This window comes from Protopterus annectens, chromosome 1.part1 (assembly GCF_019279795.1).
Source record: "Protopterus annectens isolate FY-2018-M chromosome 1.part1, PAN1.0, whole genome shotgun sequence".
Taxonomy (NCBI): Eukaryota; Metazoa; Chordata; order Ceratodontiformes; family Protopteridae; genus Protopterus; species Protopterus annectens.
The window spans coordinates 1,694,714,653-1,694,738,980 of NC_056726.1; the positions used below are offsets into that span (position 1 = coordinate 1,694,714,653).

The 24,328-nt window shown below is 38.8% G+C and overlaps 1 protein-coding gene across 1 annotated transcript in view; it reads right to left on the reverse strand.

The window, feature by feature from the left end:
* LOC122816599 (uromodulin-like) overlaps positions 1 to 24,328 on the reverse strand; it is a 257,810-nt gene that overhangs the window by 99,820 nt on the left and 133,662 nt on the right. Inside the window, exon 2 of the mRNA XM_044089502.1 lies at positions 2,929 to 3,149. Within this exon, the coding sequence (XP_043945437.1) occupies positions 2,929 to 3,063 (135 nt within the window). The 5' untranslated portion in view covers positions 3,064 to 3,149. The remainder of the gene's footprint in view (positions 1 to 2,928; positions 3,150 to 24,328) is intronic.

The window sequence follows — 24,328 nt, forward strand, 5'->3', positions numbered from 1 at the left end:
TGAACAATGTCAAATGACAGCAGTGACAAATTCACTCCTATGGTAGCAGCCACAGTGCAAGTTAGGTTCAGTGAAGAAGTGGAGTTGGGAGCAGTGTTAGCACGTGTGTGTTTTTGGTTGTGTAGACATGTGTGCATGTCTGTAGAAGAGTGATTGAATGAAGCTGCATCAATGGATGTGTAAGTGTTTCTTTGCCTTGGTTGTAGCATTACGTAGGTTAAGAATCAATAGTCTGGATATTGTTGTTTTTCCAGCTGCATATTAGATCACCCATGTGGGTGAAAGGACAAGTATTTCTGGAAGTGAGATCAAGTGTGTGTGTGTGTGTGTGTGTGTGTGTGTGTGTGTGTGTGTGTGTGTATGAGGGAGTTTAGAGGAGTGCCTTTGCCAATGTGATGTATGCACTGCTAGAGGGAACACTACTGCAATTCGATCTGGCAGTGCTAGTATTATTACACCATTGTTATTACTTTATTACACTGCCTGCTGACTTTCAGATCATGTGATGTCCATACCACCAAATTTACTTCCTCAGATTTTTATTCCTGTTACTTACATTCCAGATATACACTTCTTTTCAAATTACTGCATCCATGCTTCAGATAGGTCTTCAATTTTTCCAAACCTCTTTCAACCCTTTCTAAACCTAAACTTCTAAGCATATCAGCTGTATTACGTAATTCATGATCTCAGCACAAAAAAAATAGTATCTCTCCAAGATCTTCTGCAGTTTCAATTGAAAAGACTTGCCCCTAATTTACTGCCATGCATATATATATATATATATATATATATATATATATATATATGTAAGTATATACATATATATATATATATATATATATATATATATATATATATATATATATATATATATATATATATATATATATATATATATACGGGTTCATTACATAAGACCGAAAACCCATAATACTGACGCCCATAATCCCGAGACCAGATACCCGAAAGACGAGAAGACCAGAAGTGCGAAATTTAAAATCACGAACACTTCACTAAACATACACCACACACATACACATACACACACATTCACCCAAAACACAAACGCACTTAAATATTCTAACTGCAAGGTTGCACTGCAGAGACAAAACATGAAAACACCACCGCACACCTACATTCCCCTCGCACACACACACATCACAGTCACAACAGACACTTACACACACATTAAAGCCCCTAACCAACACACTCAAACATAGATACTTACCTGACCTTCCACCAGTCCATTTACAAACTGCAACACCAGAAGAGCTACTTCAACATCTCCGAACCTTAGGATTTTGAAATTCGCACTTCTGGTCTTTCGGTATTTAAGGGTTTCAGCTATATGGTCTAGAGATTTTGAAATTTGATATTTCAAAATGAGATTATGCAGTGAACCCATATATATATATATATATATATATATATATATATATATATATATATGTATAGGCAACTGGCAAATTACACAATATGCTGAATTTAGCAACAACTTTGTGTTTTGGATTCAATGTTGAAGAGATTCTGTTTTTTTTACAAGTGCACTGCACTTAACACTAGTGTATAATGTCCTGAAGTAAGCCCAAAATCAGGAGTGCACATGTTTCATTTGAATTTGTTATTCAAAATTGTTACAAAAAAGAACAGCTGTTTACTAGGGTATATCTTGTTAACATATACCTATATAAAGGTTATCCCAAGGGTGTCTAAAATAACTAAATGTGCAATGCAGTTTCTCTTATTTTTAGGCGTTACTTCTGAAACATTTTAAAATATGATGATATTATTAGCAATCTGAATATTTTAGTGAAATGTGTCAGTGGAAATACACTGGTTAAATTAGTAACTGATATTGATAAAAATATTGTTTGGTTTGCTGTTGTATTTCTTATTATAATTTTATTTTAACACGTATGAAATCTGAAGGCATGAACACAGGCCTGTAGCTTATTATGTATAAGGCAAACATCAGTCTGGTTACCAGATTTATTATCTCAGATATGCAAAATCAGTCTTGCTGTAAAATGTTGGTAGTGTGCATTTGCTTTATACAGTCATATCAGAGAAGCTTCATTGGCTGTCATGTTTCTCCATCTATTGCACTGTTTAAACTATTCTATGAACAAGTACAATTGCTACTGTTCTGGAAGTTTCTCAGACTCAGCGTTTATTATTCAAGTTAATCTTATAAAAGCCAGTTAGCTCAGTAGGACTTAATTGCCCTCAAAGTGAAACATGTGATATTGGTATATTTTCAGTACAATCAGATAAACTGTTCCAAGAACATATTTCTGGACTTAATAATAGCAATGAAAGAGGATGGCAAAATTTCAGTAAGATGATGTGTTAATAAAGTGCAAATAGAATAAAAAGGTCTTTAAGAAAGGTCATAAACATAAACTGGGGACAGATATAGAAAACAGAATGAAAAAAAAACAAAGTTAATAAATATTATTTTACATGGAATCCAGCAGATGTACTCAGTTGCCTGTACCCATGGTCGGAGGAAATAAATAATGGTCATATTCAAACTACATATATGAAAGAGCCTGGATGTACAGAAACTAAATGATCAGAAACTCGTATTATTAAATACAGTATGCAGCTGGTAGAGTATGTCTGACAGGAGTGGCTTATCTGTTTCAAAGTATAAACACATCTGCATTTACTTGGCAGAATTTACTTACATAACCATCAGATGTTAATGATTCTCAAATAAGAAACTAAGAAATGCAATGCAGTTACTTGCAATGCAGATTTTAGCAATCTTTCAGAGACTGACAGGCGAATAGTGTTTAAATTTACCTAAACTAATGAATCTTCTTTAGAGGATGGAACAGACAAAAAATATCAATTCAGTAACATAATTTGCAATCAAACAAGCATCTACAATTGTAAACTCCCATAAAGTGATATACTTACTGAGATGAAAGTGACACAGTTAGGGTCTGATGAAGTAAAATTATAAGTAGTGATACCAGACTGAGTGGAGTACACCATGTTTAAACAATTTTGTTGTGTGTTTTCATCTGGGAGTAAAAATCCAAACTCTTCCATTTTACGGCGCAGACATGGTGAAATATTTACTGAAAATTGCAATGGATTACAGGAAATTGACTGCTCCTTGAGTAAAGCTTTAAAATCTAGAAGTATAGAAAACATTAGTAAGTCAATAAAACAAGGGTTGTGTTACCTATAATTTAGGAGGTAAATAATTTTTTACTCATATTCATCTGCTAAATGGACTTGATTTTGGTTAATTTCTTGATTTATTTGACAGAAATACAAAACCTAATTCAAACAAATGAAATTTTGGAACTTCTTTGCAAATAAAACAAATAATAGTAAACGACCAAATTGAGGGGACTCTCAACAAAACTTTGTAATAGTTAAAATACAGCAAAGTGCTTTCGTCATTCAACATCATCAGAGCCATTACTCAACCATTGAAAAGACTGACACAAATAAAAAGCCACTCCTTGACACACCCCCAGTTGGAGTAACCAATACACAGTCACTAGATGTATTTAATTGTCCAATAAAACTCCTTGAAAAGTAACCAATCAGAATATTTATTCTTATCAAGATGTCCAATGTAACCTGCCATATATAAAAAAACAACCAAATATATTACAACCAACTGGTCATTCAATAAAGGTTTCATGAGCTATTTTAAACCAATAAACTCAAGGGAGTTTTAACCCAGATGTGAGTAATTTATAATTCGCAGTTCAACACTGACATTATGGAAGAAATACTTTCCTCTAAGCATGTTTATGCAAAGCCAATCAAAATACAAAAAACATAGGCTGAGATGATAAAAAATAGTGTAAGGGATTAGTTGCTATATAAATAAACGGGATCACTACTAAATCTAGAAATTCCTCAATCCCGAGACTCTGAATCCTGAGAACGAGAATCTTGAGATTGCGGAATCTCGATCATTAAAAAAAAAAAAAGTAAACAAAAAAACAACATTGTCTAACATATATGCAGGCACCCCCTACCCCGCTGAAACTTAAATATACCAACTCCGAGATCGCACTACACTGGAGTGAATGGCAAAGTTTCCCTTTCACTCTGCACGGCACTATTTTGCTGTTCACTCCACTGTAGTGCAATCTCAGAGTTGCTATATTTAAGTTGCAGGGGGTGTGGGGAGTGCAGCCCCCTACATGGGGGGTGCAGGGGAGCTTGCATATATGTTAGAACATGTCATTTTATGTTTGAGATTCTGCAATCTCTGGTCCTCGGAAGTCAGAGTCTCGGGATTGTGGAATTTCGAGATTTAGTAATGATCCCAAATAAACATAACTTATTATTCTAAAAACAGTTAGGTCTCTTATGTAGGTGGACTTACTATTAAAATAAACACAAAAACTAATCAATAAATTTAAAAGCCAATAGAAAGTCTTAAGGCTAGTGAATGAACAAATAAATGGACAGACTACATTACCTAGTACCCAATAAACCTCAAAATGTGGTTGCCAATCACTGCAACGAACAGGTAAGCCTCAACCAATGAACATTATACACTTTACAGAATACATGAATAAAGAAAAAAGATATAAAAAATAATAAAATAAATATGAAATAAAACCTTATATAAACACTGTTGATTGTTACAATCTGTAGGATTGCTTTTTGAGTTCACTAATAAGTGAAATAGAGTCATTAAGTCCAGGGAAGGAAGTTGCATTTAAACATATTCGCCATAAGATTTCTTGATGCAACAAGTTGTTTTTCCAGTCCCTGTCTGTGATCTTAAATTGTTTATAAAGTCAACATTAGCTATGTACACAAGAAGTATATACAGTCAACAATGATATTATTGCATGATTTTAAATTTCTTCATTTTAATTTGGATGATGCAATGTATTTATTTTTGTTTAGGTAGTCTTTTACTGGCCATTTTTACAGTTTTTTTTTTAATATAATGCTTTGATGAAGATCGTGGTTTACAAATAAGATAAGATTAGCACATTATTAACTATTAGAATAATATGGTTTATTTTACCCATTTCATTTTGTTCATAATGTTCCACTGGTGGTTGCATTTTCTGTGTCTATTTTAATTGTAAGTCCACCTACATAAGAGACCTAACTATTTCTAGAATTATAAGTTATGTTTATTTATATAACAACCAATCACTTGCACTATTTTCTATTTGCTCAGCCTATATTTTTTGCATTTTTATTGGCTTTACATACAAATGCTTAGAGGAAATTATTTTTTTCTGTATTGTCACTGTGGAATCGCGAATTACAAATGACTTACATCTGGATTAAAACTCCCTTGTTTTTACTGGTTTAAAATAGCTGCGAAACCTTCATTGGTTGACCAGTTGATTGTAATGTATTTGATTGTTTATATATATGTATATATATATATATATATATATATATATATATATTGTGTATTGGGTACTACAATTGAGGGGAGTCACGGAGTGGCTTTTATTTGTGTTAATTTTTTCAGTGGTTGATTAATGGCTCTGATGATGTCAAATGACAAAGTGCTTAGTCGTATTTTAACTATAATAAAGTTTTGTTGTGAGTCCAGTCAGTCTAGTTGTTTACTATCATTATTTCACAGAAATGATTTTGTTTGCTTTTAATGTATCTTACACAAGTATGCAAGAGCATAAATAGACTTGAGTTTTATTTGCCATTTAAAATGTACTGCATTACATTGCTTTAAAGTTTATACCACAATGCAAGTTTCACATTGATAATCAAATAATCAAGGTCCAGTAAATGCAGTAGATCACATTTATTTTAAGATGATATGCCTCTCTGCCTCTCTCTCTCTCTATATATATATATATAGATAGATAGATAGATAGATAAATAAATAAATAAATATATATATATATATGTGTGTGTGTGGATGTATATATATTTATAGATATATAGATATTTATACCATACAAGTCTGAACGAATATAAGCTTTATACAAAAAAAGCAAAAATAATAGATTTCAACTGCATACATCAAATGTCAGTTTTAAGAAACATGGTTATTTGCCAGTCTGTTTTGATTGCTCAGAATATTTAACAAAATATGATGCAACTATTCTAGGGAAAAAAAGAATGCATATTTGTATTCTGACAACAGAAATGACTATCTGGTTCCTCTATTCTACCATTTTTAGCTGTTGGATAAATTCAGGCCCTCATAAAACAAACAACAACTGAAATTCCCATACCTTCATATCAACTCCACTTATATCTCTTATGCATTATTAATATTATCATGTGTAACAGGTTTTGATTCTAAAACTTCTTCAGTAAGGCCTTCTATTCATTCATCATCCTTTTAGTGAAAGAAATGCTTGCTGATATTGATCCCCAAACTGTCCACCTTTTGTTTACAAAATGTGTCTTCTTCTTCTTAAATGCCTCATGTTTTTAACTATAGTATCCATTTTTGCAACTTGATGGCTCAGTGGTTAACTCTCTGCCTAACAGCTTAAGGGTTGAAGCCTGAACTCTGGTTGCTGTCTATGTGATGTTTGCAGGTTCTTCACATGTTTGCATGTATTTTCTTAGGGTGACCCAGTTTCCTCCCTAAAACTAATGTGGATGATTGGCTGCTTTAAACTGTCCTTGATTTGTTTTTTTACCACAATGTATATATCACATTGATAATTAAGGTCTAGTAAATACAATAAAAGGGCCAAAGATGGACTCAATTACTTTAAGAGTTATCACATGAAGAGTTAAAAATTAAATTAATGTGTACTACTTGGACTCAATTTATACCCATGAGATATATAAATCTGAGAAACAAATGCTCTTTTAGGTGACAAAGTAGTGTGTATTGCCTCCTCATAGGACTTGGTACTCTAGTCTGATTCTTTTCACAGTGTTATCTGTGTGGTGTCTACACATCTGCCTTGTGTACACATAGGTTTTCTGTGCCCATATCAGTTTTGCTGCTAAATTCCACAGAAGTGAGGCAAATAGACTCATGGCTTTAAAATTGTCCACAGATATGCATGCATTGTGCATGTGTGTACATTTTATGGTAGACTGATGCCCTATTTGGCATTAAATTCCAGCCTTACAACCACTGAGGGGATTTAACTGTCTCTAAACCATGACACGAAATTTGATTGACTAAAACTGGTATATAGAGCATGAATCCTTATTTTCAGGACTGCCATATATTTTTAGCTCTTCCAATTTGTCTTGTGTGGCTTCTTAGAAAGACCAGGAACCACATCTTTTTTTGCTGTCACCTTACTGTGTCTTTATCCTGCATATAACTTTGCATGTATGAGATGTCCAGCAATGCAAGCAATATCCCACTGTACGTCACTGCTGTATTACCACATTCTGTGTTTTCTTTAAGATCACCTTAGATGATTACCCTACGTATATTCTCTAAGTCATAGCTTGTTGTTTCTTGTTAAACAATGTACTATTAGCTCCCTGGGTTACTCTTTCCTCTGTGCATTATTTTGTGTTTCTTTCTCAATATACCTGGTTGGTTAATTAATAGCATTAAATATGCCCTTGTAGACCAACTCCTTAAACAATCTGACTTATGTTTATCTACTGCCTTTGCCCCTGATAAGTAGTATACAGCAGTGTTGATGTCCCTTTCTAAGGGGGGGCTTACAACCTACCTAGGGAATTACAGACCAATCAGTCTTACAAATTTCATCTGAAAAGCCATGGAACATATTATAACTGACCACATAATCTGAAATATCAAGAATCTATGTATTTATTTTTTATTTTACATTTGTTGACCAGGGAAGTCAGTCTGGGCACACAAGCCTCTTTTCAGAGGAGGCCTGGGAAGAAAAGCTCCAGTAAATGTGGTACAGATTGTTATTACACTATTCCCAAGAAATTTGGCATTGTGAAGAGTAAATCCTGAGTACTGAACCTGGTAAACATCTTTAAAAGGGTTATGGAGGCTGTAGACAGTATTCATGCAGTACACATGGAAAGTTTTGCCTGGCCAAGGCCTTTGATAGCATTTCCCATGCAGCATCAATTAAAGGCCAAACGGTTTAGAAACTGACACGTGTCTTGAGCTGGATTGCAAAATGGCTGAAAAACAAAACTCATGCAATGCAGGTTCAGGCACCTCATTAGAAATTATGAAAGAGGCAGTGAAGTATTTTCATAGGGGCAAAATGGGTGGCTATCCAGGGCCCACAGTTTCAGGAAGTCCCATGGCCAGTCAACAGAATCATTTAATTTTGTCTCATTTTCACCTATAGAATGGGCTGTGGAATAAAACTGAAAAAAGATCTCTGTTATGGACCCTTTTTTCCATACATTTTACAGATGTCAAAGTAAGAAGCATTGCCTGGTTAGATGACTTGTTTATGGTCACAGAGTTTGCAAATGAAGGCACATAAATAGAATCAAACTCTATATCCATGACTACAGAGAGCAGCTTATTAAGAGGTTGGAGACTTAATTCTCTGCACTGACTGCCATATGCTTACACACTTCTTCGTTTTCTGATAAATCAGATAAAATTCACTGAGATTTACCATCAGTCTGTAATGCCAGTCCTTAGAATTGCATAGTATTTGTAGTGTGCAAAATGCATATTAATGAAAAAAATGTATGTGTTCTATTAACATATGAAGTAAATTAGAGTAGCATGACTCTTATCTGTCTCTAGTTTTGAAGAACATCTCTGATTTTGCCTCAAATTTATGCTCTGCCAGGCATTACAGTTTTGTATTTCTTATTCAGAAAAGGAATGCCCAATGTTTAAAGTGATTTGGAGTTGTCTGCAATGTAAGGCTGTGCAATAGTTATATACTGCTTCCTCTAGTCAAAAGTACATGGCTTGAACCAATTCATCTCCATGTGCCTACTGTGCAACTTTAAGCAAGCTACAAATGATGGTCACATAAGTGTGTGTCTATATAATTAGATATTGCTCATTGCTGCAATAGCCATAGCCATGAACGGAGCTGCCTAAAACCTACGTTTGAGCACCAAGCCCTTCAGAGCTTTCCTGCCATAGAACAGGGCACTCCTCTGCAGACTTTTGAGGATCAACAGTCAACTTGTGCTGTTCCTTTACTGGAAGGATAAGTTCTCTTTGAGGAAAAAAAAACTTCCACATTTTATATTTATTATTTAAATGTACTTTCCTGGTTAGCAAAAGTGTTTTTCATCTAGGAGTTTGTGTTTTAAAGGAATGTCTTGAGACTTAACTGCACTTTTAAACGTAAGCAGAATTTGTTCCTGTTAGTTTTAAAAGTAGTTTAAAGTAGTTGCAAAACATTTTTTCTGTGAAGAAACTGTGTTTATTTAATTTTTGGGGCATGCAAAGTGCACTAAAATGCTTTTTACTGTGCTTTTGTGAGGAAAAAATTACTTTTAACAATATTAAATTTTTAGTAGTTTATGCTGCTTCTTTTCCATGGGAAAGAGGAGCCATTTTCTGGTTAAATGTGGAACAAGCTACCAGTTTCATTTTTAGTCGTTCTTTTATCTACAAAAAGAAAAAGTTAAACAAAGAGCCTTTATCAACACAGTAGGCTAGCAATTTGCCCCAGCTGCGGGTGAGGAACTCTGCTGTGGTGAAAGCTGGTTCCTTTGTCCACTTATTTCTTACCCCAGATCCCTATGATATAGCACCTATAACCACTATGGATTGGGGGCTAGCCACATCCTTTGCAGCTGTTGGGGTCCAGTCAGTGTGCAAGGGAGAGCCACGCCAGTCAGTCCTGGGAGAGAGCCGTTCTACCGCACAGATGTTGTAAGCTAGGGTAATCTACCTATACAGCCATGGCTACTGCAGCAGTGATCAATGTGATGAACAGAGTTCAGTTATGTAAGTAAATTTACCATAACAGTAGATGTTCAAATGGTTATTGCTGTAGTAGCCATTCCACCTTCCACCCCCCCCCCTTTATTTTCAGTTTTGCCAGGGTGTGTGTGTGTGTGTGTGTGTGTGTGTGTGTGTGTGTGTGTGTGTGTGTGTGTGTGTGTGTGTGTTTACACCTATCTACACCCTCTGGGGTCTCCCTCCCTCCCTCACTCTGCTGGCATGAAATCTCTGAAGGGACAGTTTTTGTGCTTGGAAGATGCTTTAAGAAGCTGTCCAGCTGTTATATCCTTGGCAGGATATAACCCATGCAGCCAAGGCTAATGCATCAGTGATCATTCAAACATCTATATTATGATAAGTTTTCTTACACTACTGTACTTTTCATAGTGTTTATTAAGAAAATGCATGCTGATGCAACATTTATTGCTCTGTTATCATGTTAAGTGATTTGGAGTTGTCTGGCACTTAAAGCCATACAGTGTTAATGCACTTGTTCTTGTAGTCAAAAATAAAAAGTTTGAACAATTTCCCCTCTGATTGCCTTCTGTATGTCTTTGATCAAGTTGTAATTGATGGCCATATCTCTGTGTGTTTCTATAAATAGTTGTTTCCAGCAAACCTCTCTTTCACTTGTAACTCTTGAATTAGCAATGTAGATAAATGCTGTTTTCTGTGTCAAGGGTATGGGGTTTATATCCTACCCTTCCTTTTTATTGTAGTCTGGTCATTGCGGCAGAGGGTTATTGCCATGAACTGTCATTCGTGTGGCACAGAGATTTGTTCTCTCAGCCTTTATTTGTCTACTTTGTGGCCTTGAGCAAATCACTTAACTAAAGAGTGTTTTGAGATGTGCTGGAAATTGAGCTAGACACTTCGGTGTTTCCCTAGAACACAAGCCTAGAAATGACAAGTGAACCAGAGAGTTTGGTGTATAGGAAGGAAGTCGATTGTAGTAAACAGGATCATTATCAAATGTGCCATGATCTTTGGTTATGATCCTTAGCTTGTTGACTCCTGAAATTGTATTTATATTTAGCTGTGAATACACTGGACAGCATGAGGTCTCAGTTTAAAGTTAATATTTTAACTATGAATACATTCGTAATGTAGATTTTTTTTCTGCAGACATGCAGATGTGAAATGCACTGTGTTTGGGTTACAGCAGTTTGACTAACTCTTGGTGAAAATGAGTAAGGCTTTTAAGATGTTTCCTATAGTATAGGGTTTGATTCCCTCAATCTTTGTTTTCTGTGTGATCCTGGCATCTGTCATAGTTTAGTTGATTGCCAGATGGATTTTAAATAAATGCGAGTTTCAAGGAAAGAGAAGATCTGATATCTTTTCCACCTGGGTTCAACCTGTAGGTTATTGGATCTGACTCTGATCTGAGACAGGCCAAATCCAAAAGACTTCAGCTCCCTGAGCTCTCCTTCATATATCCATAATGCATATCCCTAACCAACAACTCCCAGATCTTGTTTGCTGCATTTCAGAAGTGCAACTTGGTGTCGAGCTCCACTGGGGTTATATCCTTTTATTTAGTGGATTGCTTATATTTGTACCTGTTCTCTTCTGTCCTTCTTCCTTTCCCATTTAGTGATTAGTAGTGTAGTATTGGTTAGGTAGTGTGATAGCATAGGTGGGTTTTCCCATCTTAAAGTGGTCCTTTTCTGCACTTCGTTAGTCCTGCTTAGAATGAGTTGACCTGTGTCTTTTTCCTTTGCCCCTTTTTTGTCTCTAGCAGGGAATGTATTTTTTGTGCTTCTGGCATGGAGAAAGGGTTTAAGAAGTGGATTATAAGTGGCCATTAGCTGCCATCACAAGGTGCCCATGGCCAATGCATGCACTGCCTTGGTCCTGCTCACCATGATATTCACTATGCCATCTGTGATAGCTTTAGCTCTGGAGCTATCAATTACAGAAAAGTGAAGTTTGTGTCAAAAAGGCATCTGCCAGCTGATGAGGCTGCCTCTTCTGGTCTACCTTCCAGTAAATAGGATAAGGGTAATGGAGTTAGAAGGAGGGAAACAAGGACCCCATGTCATTAAAAAGGGACTGTAAATGAGCAGTCCCCTTTCCTTTAGTCAGCCAGATCCAAATATCCCAAGATGTTTGGCCTCTCCGACTAGTTTTGTGCTACCAACAGATTCAACTCCTCAGACCCATTCCACTAGGGTGCCAAATATTGGAAAGGCTCCTTCACTGGCCTTATATATACCTAGTCATTTTTCATCAAGAGTGGGTACTTTGGGCAGGGTTCAGTCCCCATTTTCACCCTCAACCCCTCAAGAGTTCTCCTCAGAGTCCTCTCGATCTTTGCCCTAGATTTGATCTTCTCCAGTTTGAGTCTGATCCTCTGAGCATCAACGAGCCTATGGCCATACAAACCTTCCTTGACAGCTAATTTGACTCAGCCAGTCCAGTTGGTCTGGAGGTGGTGACCAACTGAACTGGGCTGGCTGATACTGTCATTCCTGCAAACCCAGATGCACTAAGTCTTGGGTCTATGACCTGAGGTTTTGGCTCTACTCAGTGTATTTCCTCCCTCAGGCCTGATGGCACTGGGATTTTAAGAGTTGGTGGTCTTGCCTCCAGTGGAGTTGGATCCAATACCTTAGGTCATTTCTGCTGCAAATTTTCCTTGGGCTTTGGCTGCCTTAGAGGTGAGCCAACCTCAGAGCCAACCTTTCAGGGCTGGAGTTGCCAGGAAGGGTTTGATGCTTCAGGTCTCTGAATTATTTCTTTATCCAGGCACTTTGCTTCATCACAGTGGGGCTCTGGTCTCAGCATTGGGGGAGGCAGAAGTGGTTCCCAAGTCTAGCTTGTCCTTGGAGTCTTCAGATCCTTTGGATGACTCTAGGTGATCAGCTTCTGTTTCTGCCTCCGACTTCATAAAAAAGGATGTTCTTCCATTCTGAGGAGTGGTTGGCACCTACCAGCATCCTTACCCCTGTGTTGACTCTATCTACAGGCCTACATCAGCCTGCTCAGGGTTGGTCCACTCCAGGCTTCCATGCATCCAGGGCTCCTGGCCTCTTCTGCTTCCCCTCCAGGTTCACCCATTTGGGAAGGTTTGGTAAGAGGTAGTTCAAGAGGAAGCACTTAGATTCCCTAGATATGTCACTCACTGAAGACACAGATCTTGAGGAAAGAGAGGTTCCCCCAAAATCCCCCTATGAGGATGCCTCATTTAGCAGCCTTATGGACCTGCTCCATTAGGGTGTGGGTTGGAAAGCCAAAGCTCTGTCTACAGAGGTGTCAATGTTTCTGGAAGATTTTGGGTTGAGTCCAGCCACATTCTGGGTCCATCTAGATGCACTTATTGATTTGGTGTCTTGGAGTGCCTGAAAAGCTTAATATGGTGGAACTTATTCTCAAGAAACCTTACAAAATTTTGATCCCTTCCAAGGACCTTCAACACTGGAGAAGGATCCCACTGATGATGCTATTGTGATGGTGGCAGTCACCTAAAAGGACATCTCTCTTGAGAATTAATCAAGTTACCTCTCTTGGGAGTCTAGGGAATTGCACCCCTTGGGGAAGAGTTCCTATGCACAGACACTCTTGTGCTAAGGCTGTTAAATTACCCTGCCCAATTGATGAGGCTTTAGTAGGAAATTTCAGACTCCAGAGACTCAGATAACTGTTGGGACTCAGATGTCCACCTTACAGTTGATTGCTAAAGTGTTCATGTGTCTACTCTCATGTGTCTACTCTCTAATGCAGCTGATGGCATAGCCTAGGATGTGGGTGCCAGCATCACCATATGTCGCCAGGCTTGAATGAGTCTTTCTAACTTTGCAGACTATTTCAAGGTGCCCTTTGTTAATGCCCTGTATAAGGGCTCCTCATTTTCTGGCCAAAAGTTAAAGATACCTTGACCAGGAGTGAACAGGATGAACACAATTCTGTCTGCTATCAGAATGAAATTTGCTAACCACCAGTGGATCTTTACCAAGAATCAGAAAGGGGTAAATACCTCTTTTCAGGATGCTCCTGCAGAAGGTTCCCCTACACAATGGGGAAGAGTATCAAACAAGGGCACTACCCACACAGCAGAGTTTACCCATAGAATCAGGGCCTCCATGGAGATTTATCTATGAGGGTCTTCCAGCAATGCTGAAGGATTGTTTAACTGTCATACTCATTTGGCTCTACTTCCAGCAGCTTGGGAGGCCAGCATCTCAGACACTTGGGTGTTATGAGTTGTATCCAGAGGTTGTATGATTTCACTTGGCTTCCCTTAAGAGAGAATCCTAAATAAATTTGAGATGTGCCTCTCCATCAAAGAACATAGAGAGCTGTTGAATTCAAAATGCTGTTATAAAGTCAAGTCATCCAGAAGGTCTCATCAGGCAAACATAGATCCAGGGTCTATTCCAGATTATTTTTCATTCTAAAAAAATATGGACCTCAGACCAGTCTTAAATTGAGAAAGTTAAACTGCATTGTGAAACAGTCCAAGTTATGGATGGTCACAGTGCAGTCCATCCTGCCTCATGAGGTTTCTGTGCTTCTGGCTGGTAGCCAGTCATTACCATTTCTGAGCACTGTCTGTTGGTCTTATCACCAACCTATGGGTGTTCACCAAGTGCATGGAGGTTGTTGCAGTCTGGCATAGGCTGCAGGGTTCCAGGTCTTCTGGTACCTGAAAGATTGGCTTCTCACCACCTCCATGAGAGCATCTTTAGTCAGGGCCACAGGTTCCTATCTCCAGTTATGCCTGTCCATGGGGATCACTGTAAACTAATCTGCTTCCAATTTCAGGACCTGGAATTCATAGGCTGCTATTTGAATACTGTGTCACAGATTGGCAGACTTCCAGCACTCAGGATATCCACCTTTTATCTCAGGCCACCACTTTACTGTCTTACAGAGAACCTTCTGCTTCCATGGTTCTCAAACGTTTAAGTCATGTGGCCACAGCCATTTGCCTAGTTCCTCTGGTGAAATACCACATCAGGATTCTGCAGTTGGAACTAAAGAAACAAAGGTCCTACCTGACTTACCTGATGGATTCTACAGTAATATTTACACTGATTTGCTGACGATGGGTTCTACAGTAATATTTACACTGATTTGCTGAAGTCAAATCCAATGGTGTTTAGAGTTTTCCCTGGATTTGACTGGGAGACTATTTGTTCTTCCTCAAACTATGGTCATGATGAATGCCTCCCTTTTCTGATGGGGGGGGGGGGCATATTGAAGGGAAGACAGTCCAAGAGATCTATTCTATGACCAAGGCCAATTTTCACATCAATATCTTAGATATGAGCATCATCATACTTGTGTTGCAGACCTTTCAAGAACCCTTCCTAAGGGTGTGATCTCAGTATAGATGGACAATATGTCTCTCATCTGTTACCTGAGAAAACAAGGAGATACCCCTTCCTATCTGATTTGTTGTGAAGTTATGAGGATTTGGTGACGGGCATTTCTTTTCAATGGTTTCTGGTGGCAAAGCACATCCTGGGGAAGTCCAACATTTTAGCAAAGAGCCTGAGAAGGAGTATTGTACTTCCTCATGAGTGGTCCTAAATCTAAGGGTAGCTGCTCAGATTTTTATCTCCAGGGCACCCAGTGTTGTGGTCTGTTTGCTTCCCCATCCAACACCATGTGCAGCAGCTATTGTCCTTTAATTTCTCCACAGGGAGAGTCACCCAGGGATGCTCCTCTGTATGCTTGGCCCCATGTCTTCTGTACGTGTATCCTCCTACCCCATTAATAATAATAATTCTCCAGAAAGCTGTCTATTGCAGAGCAACCATAATACTCATTCTTCCATTTTGGCCCCCAGCAGATATGGTTGGCTGTCATTTGGCCTCTTCTGAATTACCATCTATTCATGAGTTCTGGATTCCATTCTGGTTCTGATTTCTTATACAGTGGGTTTGAACCCACCAGATCTTCAGATAGTCAAGTTACCTGCTTGTTTCCTCCAATTCCCTTGATGGCCAGAGAGCCCAAGCTTTCTGAGGAAAAGTGGTTCACATTTTGTCCTCATATCAGAAACATTCTACTCACAAATGGAGCTAGAAAGTGGAGACATTTAACCCTTTGGACTCAATCAAAGATTTAGATCCCTTTTCCACATCAATAGGGACTAACCTTGATTTTCTGGTTGATTTATTTCATTCAGGATGTATTTTTCCATTGTTAAGCTACAGTAGGTTGTCTTTTCTAATTTTCATGTGGGAAGATGGGAACTGCCATTTATGCTTAAACTATTTTCTAGGCCTCCCATTGAACTGTTGACCATAGCTTCCTTGAAGTTGTTATCTTTGGAGACACTTTTTTGGTGGTGGATGCTTCAACCAAGGGGGTGTGAGAACTTCACTCCTTATCCTTGATACCACCATACCTGTTTTTTTACAAGAAGAGGGTGTTCCTCAAAATGGATTCTTCTTCTTTGCCCAATGTGGCCACAGAGAACAATAAATCAGGGCATCCACTTCTGATGTTCTTCCCTGAGATTTCAAATAAATAAGAATATTTTCTGAATTACTTTGATGTTCATAGACAGCTGAGATTCAATTTGGATAGAACCACGTCCTTTAGAAATTCCAACCAGCTGTTTGTTTCTTTTTCTAAAGCTCATTTTGAAAAACAAGTGTCCAAGTCTTGTCTATTTAAGTGGTTATCTGATTTTTTTGTTTATGCTATGAAAAGAAAGAAGTTGCCCTGCAAACAGAAGGGTTATTCTGCTAGAATCATGAGTACCTCCACAGCCTTTCTCTTGAGTGCCATTATGGGTGACATTTTTGCCGCTGCTGTTTGAGTGGGTCCTCATGCCTTGGTGTCCTTCTATAACATGGAACTTCAGTCAAGGTCTAGGGCCTCCTTTGATTCCACTGTATTGTGGAATGTGGTCTCTTAGGTCTTCCTAGGGTACAAGGTGGCTGGAAACTCTGCCCTACAGGTTGAAAACACAACATTGGACATGAAATTAATGTACTTACCATGTTGTCTCTTTCCATCTGGTTCAACTATCCAGCCCACCTGCCCCCTCCTTGTTATGTTTTCTCAATCTTCTGGTCAACTAGGTTGAGGAATTATTTCCCTCCTTCTGTTTGATGGTCCTTGAAGGTGGCACAGTGGTGCAGCAGATAGTGTTGTCACCTCACAATAAGTGGTTCTACAGTTTTATTCTTGACTGGTGCTCCTTCTATGCAGTCTGCATGTCCTCCCTGTATTTGCATGGGTTTCCTCTAGGAGCTCAGGTTTCATCTCACATTCTAATGTAATGCAGTACATGGATTTTGCACTCTAAATTGGCCATAGGTGTGATTGGTGTGGAAGAACTACTGTGGCAGGGGTAGCCACCTGGCAATGTAAACCTTGGCTCTAGATGATTGTCACTATTGAAGTGACACCCTGACCTATGCGCAACAATGGGAAAAGGGGTTGTGGATGCATGAAAGTTTGAGGGCCTTTGGTGTTAGGAGTTTTATGGAGTGGGACAGTCCAATTGTTAGTTGGAGTGAGGCAAATTTGATCTGGGGGTTACTGTTAGGGTTCTGCATTATAGGTAGAGGAATCAGAGCTAGAAGAACAAAATTATTTGGGTCTGGTCATTCTTGGATCTGAGTCAGATCTGATAAACCACAGGTTGAAATGGACAGAAAGAGACAACACAGATTTATCATTAGGGTAAGTACATAACTTTCATTTTACTGTTTCTCATTTCAATTCTGCTTTCAGTGTAAGAGTGTTTTGTTAAAAAAGTGTCTGTCAGTGTTGTTTCTATAAAATCTGAAATAAAATGCTTAAATGAAATCCAAACCTCTGTGATAATTGAAACAAATAAAGAAGAAAATAGTATGGACACTGACAGGCTTGAACAGTGTATTATGGTAATTCAGGAAAGGCAGCTATGTAGTGGGTTATGTGCTGGCCTGGTGGAAGCCTGGTTCATTACCCTGCTTAGAGTCTAATTTTACTACATGCTAGCTCTGTTGACTCTGGAGGAGTACACTTCAAAATGACTATATTATCAGACATTCAGGTATGGCCGATGTACTGACTGATAACAGTGGGGATGGCTATTTTTGATAACAATGAAGACATAGGGATACAAAAAGATGTAGGTTTCTATTAAGCATAAAAGCACCCAAAAAAGAAAACAATAGATTGTTCTATGTAGTAATACTTCCAATTTTGTGTGAATTGTGAGTTGTTGCTGCTGAAAAAAATCTATATTATCTTTAATTGTTTTGATTTATCGATAGCACTAAACAATTAATTAATTCTAATAGGTCTAAATTTTAGTAATATCTTTTTGCAGTACCTTATTGACACCTCCAGCAACTATGAAGGGTTTATATCACTCTAGATGGGTCTTGAACCCATAATATTTGGCTTAGGAAGCCAATGCCTTATTCTTCAGGCCACTGGGGCCCGACAAAGCTGTCATCATAGGTTTATACTAGGCTAGCTGTCCCTGTGGGCTATTTTAAGCCTAAACAATTTCCTCTTCAAAGATGAGAATCAAGCCTACTGCTGTGTGTTTGCAAGGTAAACACTGTAAACATTATATCATCCACCATGTGAACAGCTGGGGCTGACATTTTTCAGGTCATGAAGTCTACATTTTTGGAGTGATGATCAGAACTCTGCTTTTTGCTATCCATTATGCAGTCATTATTGCATATTATTATGATAGTTTTCTCTACAAGTCTGGATTGCAATGGACTTCTGCATTTATTTAAACACTGTTCCACTCTCTAGCAGTTGGCGCAGAAGACTAAAGCTCTAACTTATTATTTAACTGCTTTCTGGGTCAAGAGTACAGGGATTGAATCTTTCCACCTTCATTTACCTACTATGCGAACTTGAAAAAGTCACTTAACTGACATTATAACAAGCATTTCTCTTACATGTTGAGCCACAGAACCAGATAGTGCTACTGGGCAAATTAGAATTTGGGCTAGGCTCCTTAATGGTCTCCTGGTAATTAATTCTGAACCTGTATTTTTTGATTTACCAACTATTTGCTTTTGCATAGCTGGTCTAGTTCAGGAAATACAATGGCAATATCATTAGCACACCAATTTATTAATGCAACATAGGTGGTTTATTCCTCAAGAGTAGCAAGCAGTACATCTACAGATGAAGTACTAACATGCAAAATTGTTTGCTAACAGCAGTCTCTGCATTAGTAGTAGTTCTCTTTGGTGTGGAATTGTTTAGATGACATTTGTTTCTGCAGATTGTTCATATTAAAGGTGGCAAATATATTTAGGTGGTTCATGTTTCTTATGCTTTCATCAGAAATGCTTTTCTAGTTAAACTACTACACATGGTTTGGTATTATGGTGATACTAGTGATTTTTATACAATTTAATGCAGTTCATCCAGAGCTACCAATAAAGTACATTCATTTGTTTCTTCATAACAATAAGGGATGCACAGTGAATAAAATGGCTATAGTTGTTGATGAAGGTGGAGTGCTATCTATGGATGAAAGTACCCTATGCCCTTATCATTTTTAAACAGCCTTCTATCTGGTTTTGCATGACTAGTGGGCATCTATGTATGAATTTGGTTGAAACATTTTACTGTGGATTCAGTGTTTGAAACAAATTTGAAATATGTTACTTTGGAAATTATTATTGGAATTCATTTGTTTATGCATACATCTGAGAGAAATGAAGTCAACAATTTAGCTATAATTGCTGGATTTGGGAGATATCTGTGAGTATAAATGAGTAACTTTGTTGCGCTGATAAAATTAAAATGTCATCAGTCTGTCTTTGCGGGATTATTTTTTAAGCAAATTGGAATACTTTACTGTGGCCATTTTATCAGTTTTATTTTTATTATTATGTCTGTTTAAAAATATTTGTAATAGGTTGGAGTTCGTCTCCCTTGGTCTCAGCTGAAAAGTTGTTTTTGTGTAAATCTTGACAGGCAAACCTGGAAAACAAAAGCAAATTAAAACCAATAAATGCAAGTAATGAGTCAATAAAGTGGCTGAATTTGGTCACTGTGGATATTAGTGGATTATAATGACAGAAGATTGAGTGGCCTTTTATTAATGAAAAGTTTGAAACAGGTACTTTTGTTATTAGTGATTAATATATTTTGCTTCACTACTCACTGGAAAAATGTTTTGAACTATAAATGTAAAAAATACTGTAAAAATATTGTATTAAACAAGAAATAAACTTTTAAACATGAAGTTGAATCAAAAAGAACACAGGCATTTATTCACAGCCCTAAAATATGTGAGTGTGTGTGTGGTGTGTGTGTGTGTGTGTGTGTGTGTGTGTGTGTGTGTGTGTGTGTGTGTGTGTGTGTGTGTGTGTGTGTGTTTGTTTTTAGGAAGTGGGGGAGGGGCAAAATTTTGAAAACAGTCCGGAGCCCAAAGTACACTAAATCTGCCACTTGAAAGGAGCCAACAGCATCATTGGTGCTGAGCTCTCACCTCTTTGGCCTTTACTCTTTAGATGTCCATGCAGAGACACAAGACCTCTGGCTAACAGAATTTGAAAATGACTGCAAACTGGAAGTATTTGTTGCATTACCATATAGCTCACAAAGCCCCAAACCCTCCAGAATAAACAGTTCCTAATAAATTCCTTATGTATTAAAAATGGGCTCAAACTAAATGTTAAAAAGGAGTCTCATCACTTTTGGTAGACAAACCTTCCTGTCATCATACATTATAGATAGCACACTAGTATCACATGAAAATGTAGTCTAGGATCTAGGGACTTGTGTTGATAACTCCCTCTCATTTGACCACTGTGTGACAATGGTTGACAGAAAATATTCTTTTTTTTAGCACAGCTAATTGACAAAGGAATATACTTAGGATCCAAAGAGGTAACCTCTTAACTCAACAATCACAACAATTGTGAGTACAATTACCATAATTTATTTTGTTGCTATTTCTTTTTACCTTAGAATTCTTTATAAATTGTACATATACTATCACTATTCTATTAAGTTGTACATTTTATCCTATGGGCAGCCATATTGTTGACACTATTTTCACCTATAATTGTTATATTTTTGCATGCTTAAATTTCCTAGAGATTTTCTTCTTGGGACTCTACTGAAAATGCTCTCTCTGTGACTCATTCAAGCTACGCTTGTTACCAAACAGAATGAATAAATGAATAAATGTATAATGCCTCCTTTGGCATGTATCTTACTAAATATAGGTTCATACTAGGCTATCTGCCCTAGGGCATTTATAAGCCTAGCCAGAGTGTGTTTGGCTTTCACCACCCATTTTAAATTAATTTTGCTATGCCCTTTTTCGAGGTTAGTATACTGTGCCTCTGTCTAACAGTGACACAGAAGTGATACCCGGGGTAAACCTACAATCCCCCATCCACTCATCAAGATTCCTCTTGAAGAGAGTCAATGAGGGACTCTGTCTAACCTGGACTGGGATTTTATTCCAGAGTGAAGGGAGCCTCTGGGTTATGAATCTGTCCCTCCAGTATGTCCTATTTATTTCAGTGCTGAGGTTCAAGTCTCTCGAGTGCGTAGCTCAATGAGATTTGGATTTTCTGAGGTGCAGCATGTCCATTAATTCCAGGTTGGACATGGCTTTATACGTCAGGCACAGATCGCCTCTGAGCATGCGGTATGCCACTGAGTAGAGCTGGAGTTTCTTTAACCGGGCAGCATATGGCATCTGTTTGAGCCCTTTGATCCTCTTGGTGAGGTACTTCTGGGGTCTTTCCAGTTGCTGCAGGTGTCTGGTAAGGTACATCCCAAAAGGGGTATTGTACTCAATTATGGGCCTGATGAGGGATAAATAAAGAGGCACGATGACCTCCCCTGATCTAGATGTGAATCCCTTCATGATTAGGTGGGCTATATAAAATGTTATTCTAACCATTTTGGCCACGTGGTTGTCAAATGAGAGACTGCTATCAACTTGGGTCCCCAGGTCCCTAATTACTTCTTCCATACTTAATGGATTACCACTTATGTGGTAATTTGTGGGCACTTTGTTTTTGCCAAAGGGGATGACTATACACTTTTTGGCATTTAGCTTGAGGCCATGGCTCTGGCACCAGTTGTCTGTTTCTGTGAGGCCCTTTTGGAGAATGCTTGTGTCAGCTGGAGAGTCAATTATGGTACCCAGTTTGCAGTCATCTGCGAACTTGGTCAGCCACAGTCCTTCCGTGTTGGCCTGTACCTCTGTGAAATATATACCGAACAAGAGAGGTCCCAGGACTGAGCCTTGTGGGACGCCACTTGTAACTGGTTTGGAGTCTGACATGGCTCCAGCAGTTCTAACCATGTGGGTTCTGTCCTTGAGCCAGTTTGCAACCCATCTAGTGACATAGGGGTTTATATTTAAGCTGGTGAGCTTATCTATAACGCCTGAGTGGGGTATTGTATCAAAGGCTTTTGCGAAGTCCAGGTAGGCTGTGTGGACCACCTTCCCCTTGTCAATGGCCTTGGTGACTGTTTCAAAGAAATGGACCAGGTTTAAGAGGCAGGATCTGCCCTTAACAAAGCCGAACTGGGTAGGATCCTTTGTCTGTAGGTTCCCAATATCTTTATTTATAAGGTCCATGATTATCCTTTCCATAGCTTTGCAGACCAAGCTAGTCAGGCTTATGGGGCGATAGTTTCCAGGATCCGTTGAGGCACCACCTTTGTGGAGAGGGACCACCGTTGCTGTACGCCACTCTTTGGGTACATATCCTGTAGTAAGGCTGAGATTGAACAGTAGTTTTATGTTTGGGTTTAGCTCTTCTTGGAGTTCATGTAGGATGCAGCCTGGGACACCGTCTGGTCCAATTGATGCTGTGTTTTTTGCTTTGGAGAGGGCGGCTCTTACCTGAGCATCTGAGATGTCAGATGGGCAGCACTCTGCTGGGATAGATATTTGCCCTTTTGGTGGGGGGGAGAAATTTGCGCTGAACCTGTCAGCTAGGATGTTGGCAATGTCTGTGGGTTCAGTGTATTTTTTGTCATTTTGGACTAATTCTGAGCATATCTGGGAATTCCCACCCAGGTTCCTAACATAACTAAAGAAAGCCTTGTGATTATCCCTAGTGTCCTGTGCAATTTTTCTCTTGAAGCTGGCCTTAAATGATTTTATGAGTGCCCGTAGTTTTTTGCTAAAACTGATCAGAGTTGCCTTCCCTTTTTGGGATTTTGCTCTATCATGTAGTAGCTTCCTCCTTCTGTTTTATAGTTTGTTTATGGCTGGGGTCCACCAGACAAGATGTCTGCCTTTGGAGGATTGGGTCTTGGTTTTATTTGGGATTGCATGATCCATGCATTCCTGAAGGTGTTTATAGAATGCGTTTATAAAGGATTCTGTGGTCTGGGCCGTATTTTCCACAGGCCCGGAGGCTTTGAAGGATTCCACCTCGGTTTTGAGGAGTGTGAAATTTGCTTTAGAGAAGTTTTTCACTGTGGTTTTCTGGGCAGGGGGTGGGGTCGGGATGTGAATATCCAGTGAAATTAGTTTATGGTCTGATCTTATCAGTGAGGAATACACTTCTGGTCTGGAGCATAGAGTCCCCGTGTTGGTGATGATCAGGTCCAGTATTTTTTCCCTTCTTGTGGGAGTGGTAACAAGTTGTTCCATAGCATTTGAGTTTATAAATTCTAGGAACCTTTGGGCTAGGGTGTTGGAGCTAGAGTAATGCTCCCGGTCTATGTTTGGGTAGTTGAAGTCTCCCAATTTAATGGTGTTTCGATAGACCTTCATATTTTCCACTGTTCTCAGGAAGGCCGAGTGGAGTTCCTGGGTATGGGAGGGTGGTCTGTAGCAGGCTATAAACTGGAAGGCAGTTTTACCCACTGTTAGTTGCACATGGATAGTCTCTGATACTTCGTGCTGTGCCACCAACCTGGAGGTGTGGGTATCTTTGACGAATATTGATACTCCCCCTCCTTTTGTGGTTCGGTCCAAGTTTTGGTGCTGAAAAGCATGGTATGAGGTATAACCTGGTAGTGCTGGGGTGCTCTCGGGAGCCTTGAACCAGGTTTCTGTTACTGCACAGATATCGATGTTCTCCATGCTAAGGAGAGTTTCGAGTGCATGCTTCTTGAGGTTTAGACTTCTGGCATTGAGTAGCACTACTCTTAGTTTCTTATCCCTTGTGATACCTAGGGAGGTGGGTTTGTCTTTTGATACTTGCCTAAAAAAGGCACCATGGGGGTAGCAAGAGCCTTTGCCAATATCCAAAAGCCCAGGGGTGATAGGTGCAAGCCGTCCCTAGCAAAGCATCGTGGCTTGTCGAGCATGTCATCCCAGGCTGACAGGCATTGGACCCCCTTTGACTGACACCAATACTTAAGCCAATTGTTGAAACTGATCATCTTATCTTCATATTGTGGCATCATTCTTGGTGAGAGTAAGATGCTACTCAAGGACAGGGTCATACCGGCCTGGGCTACATGCTCAGAGAGCTCCTCTATGTCTCTTTTCATGTAGTCCAGGGAGGTACATCTCAGGTCATTCACACCAGCATGGACAATGACTGAGTCATATTTCTACTTGCCTTGGAGTGACCTGAG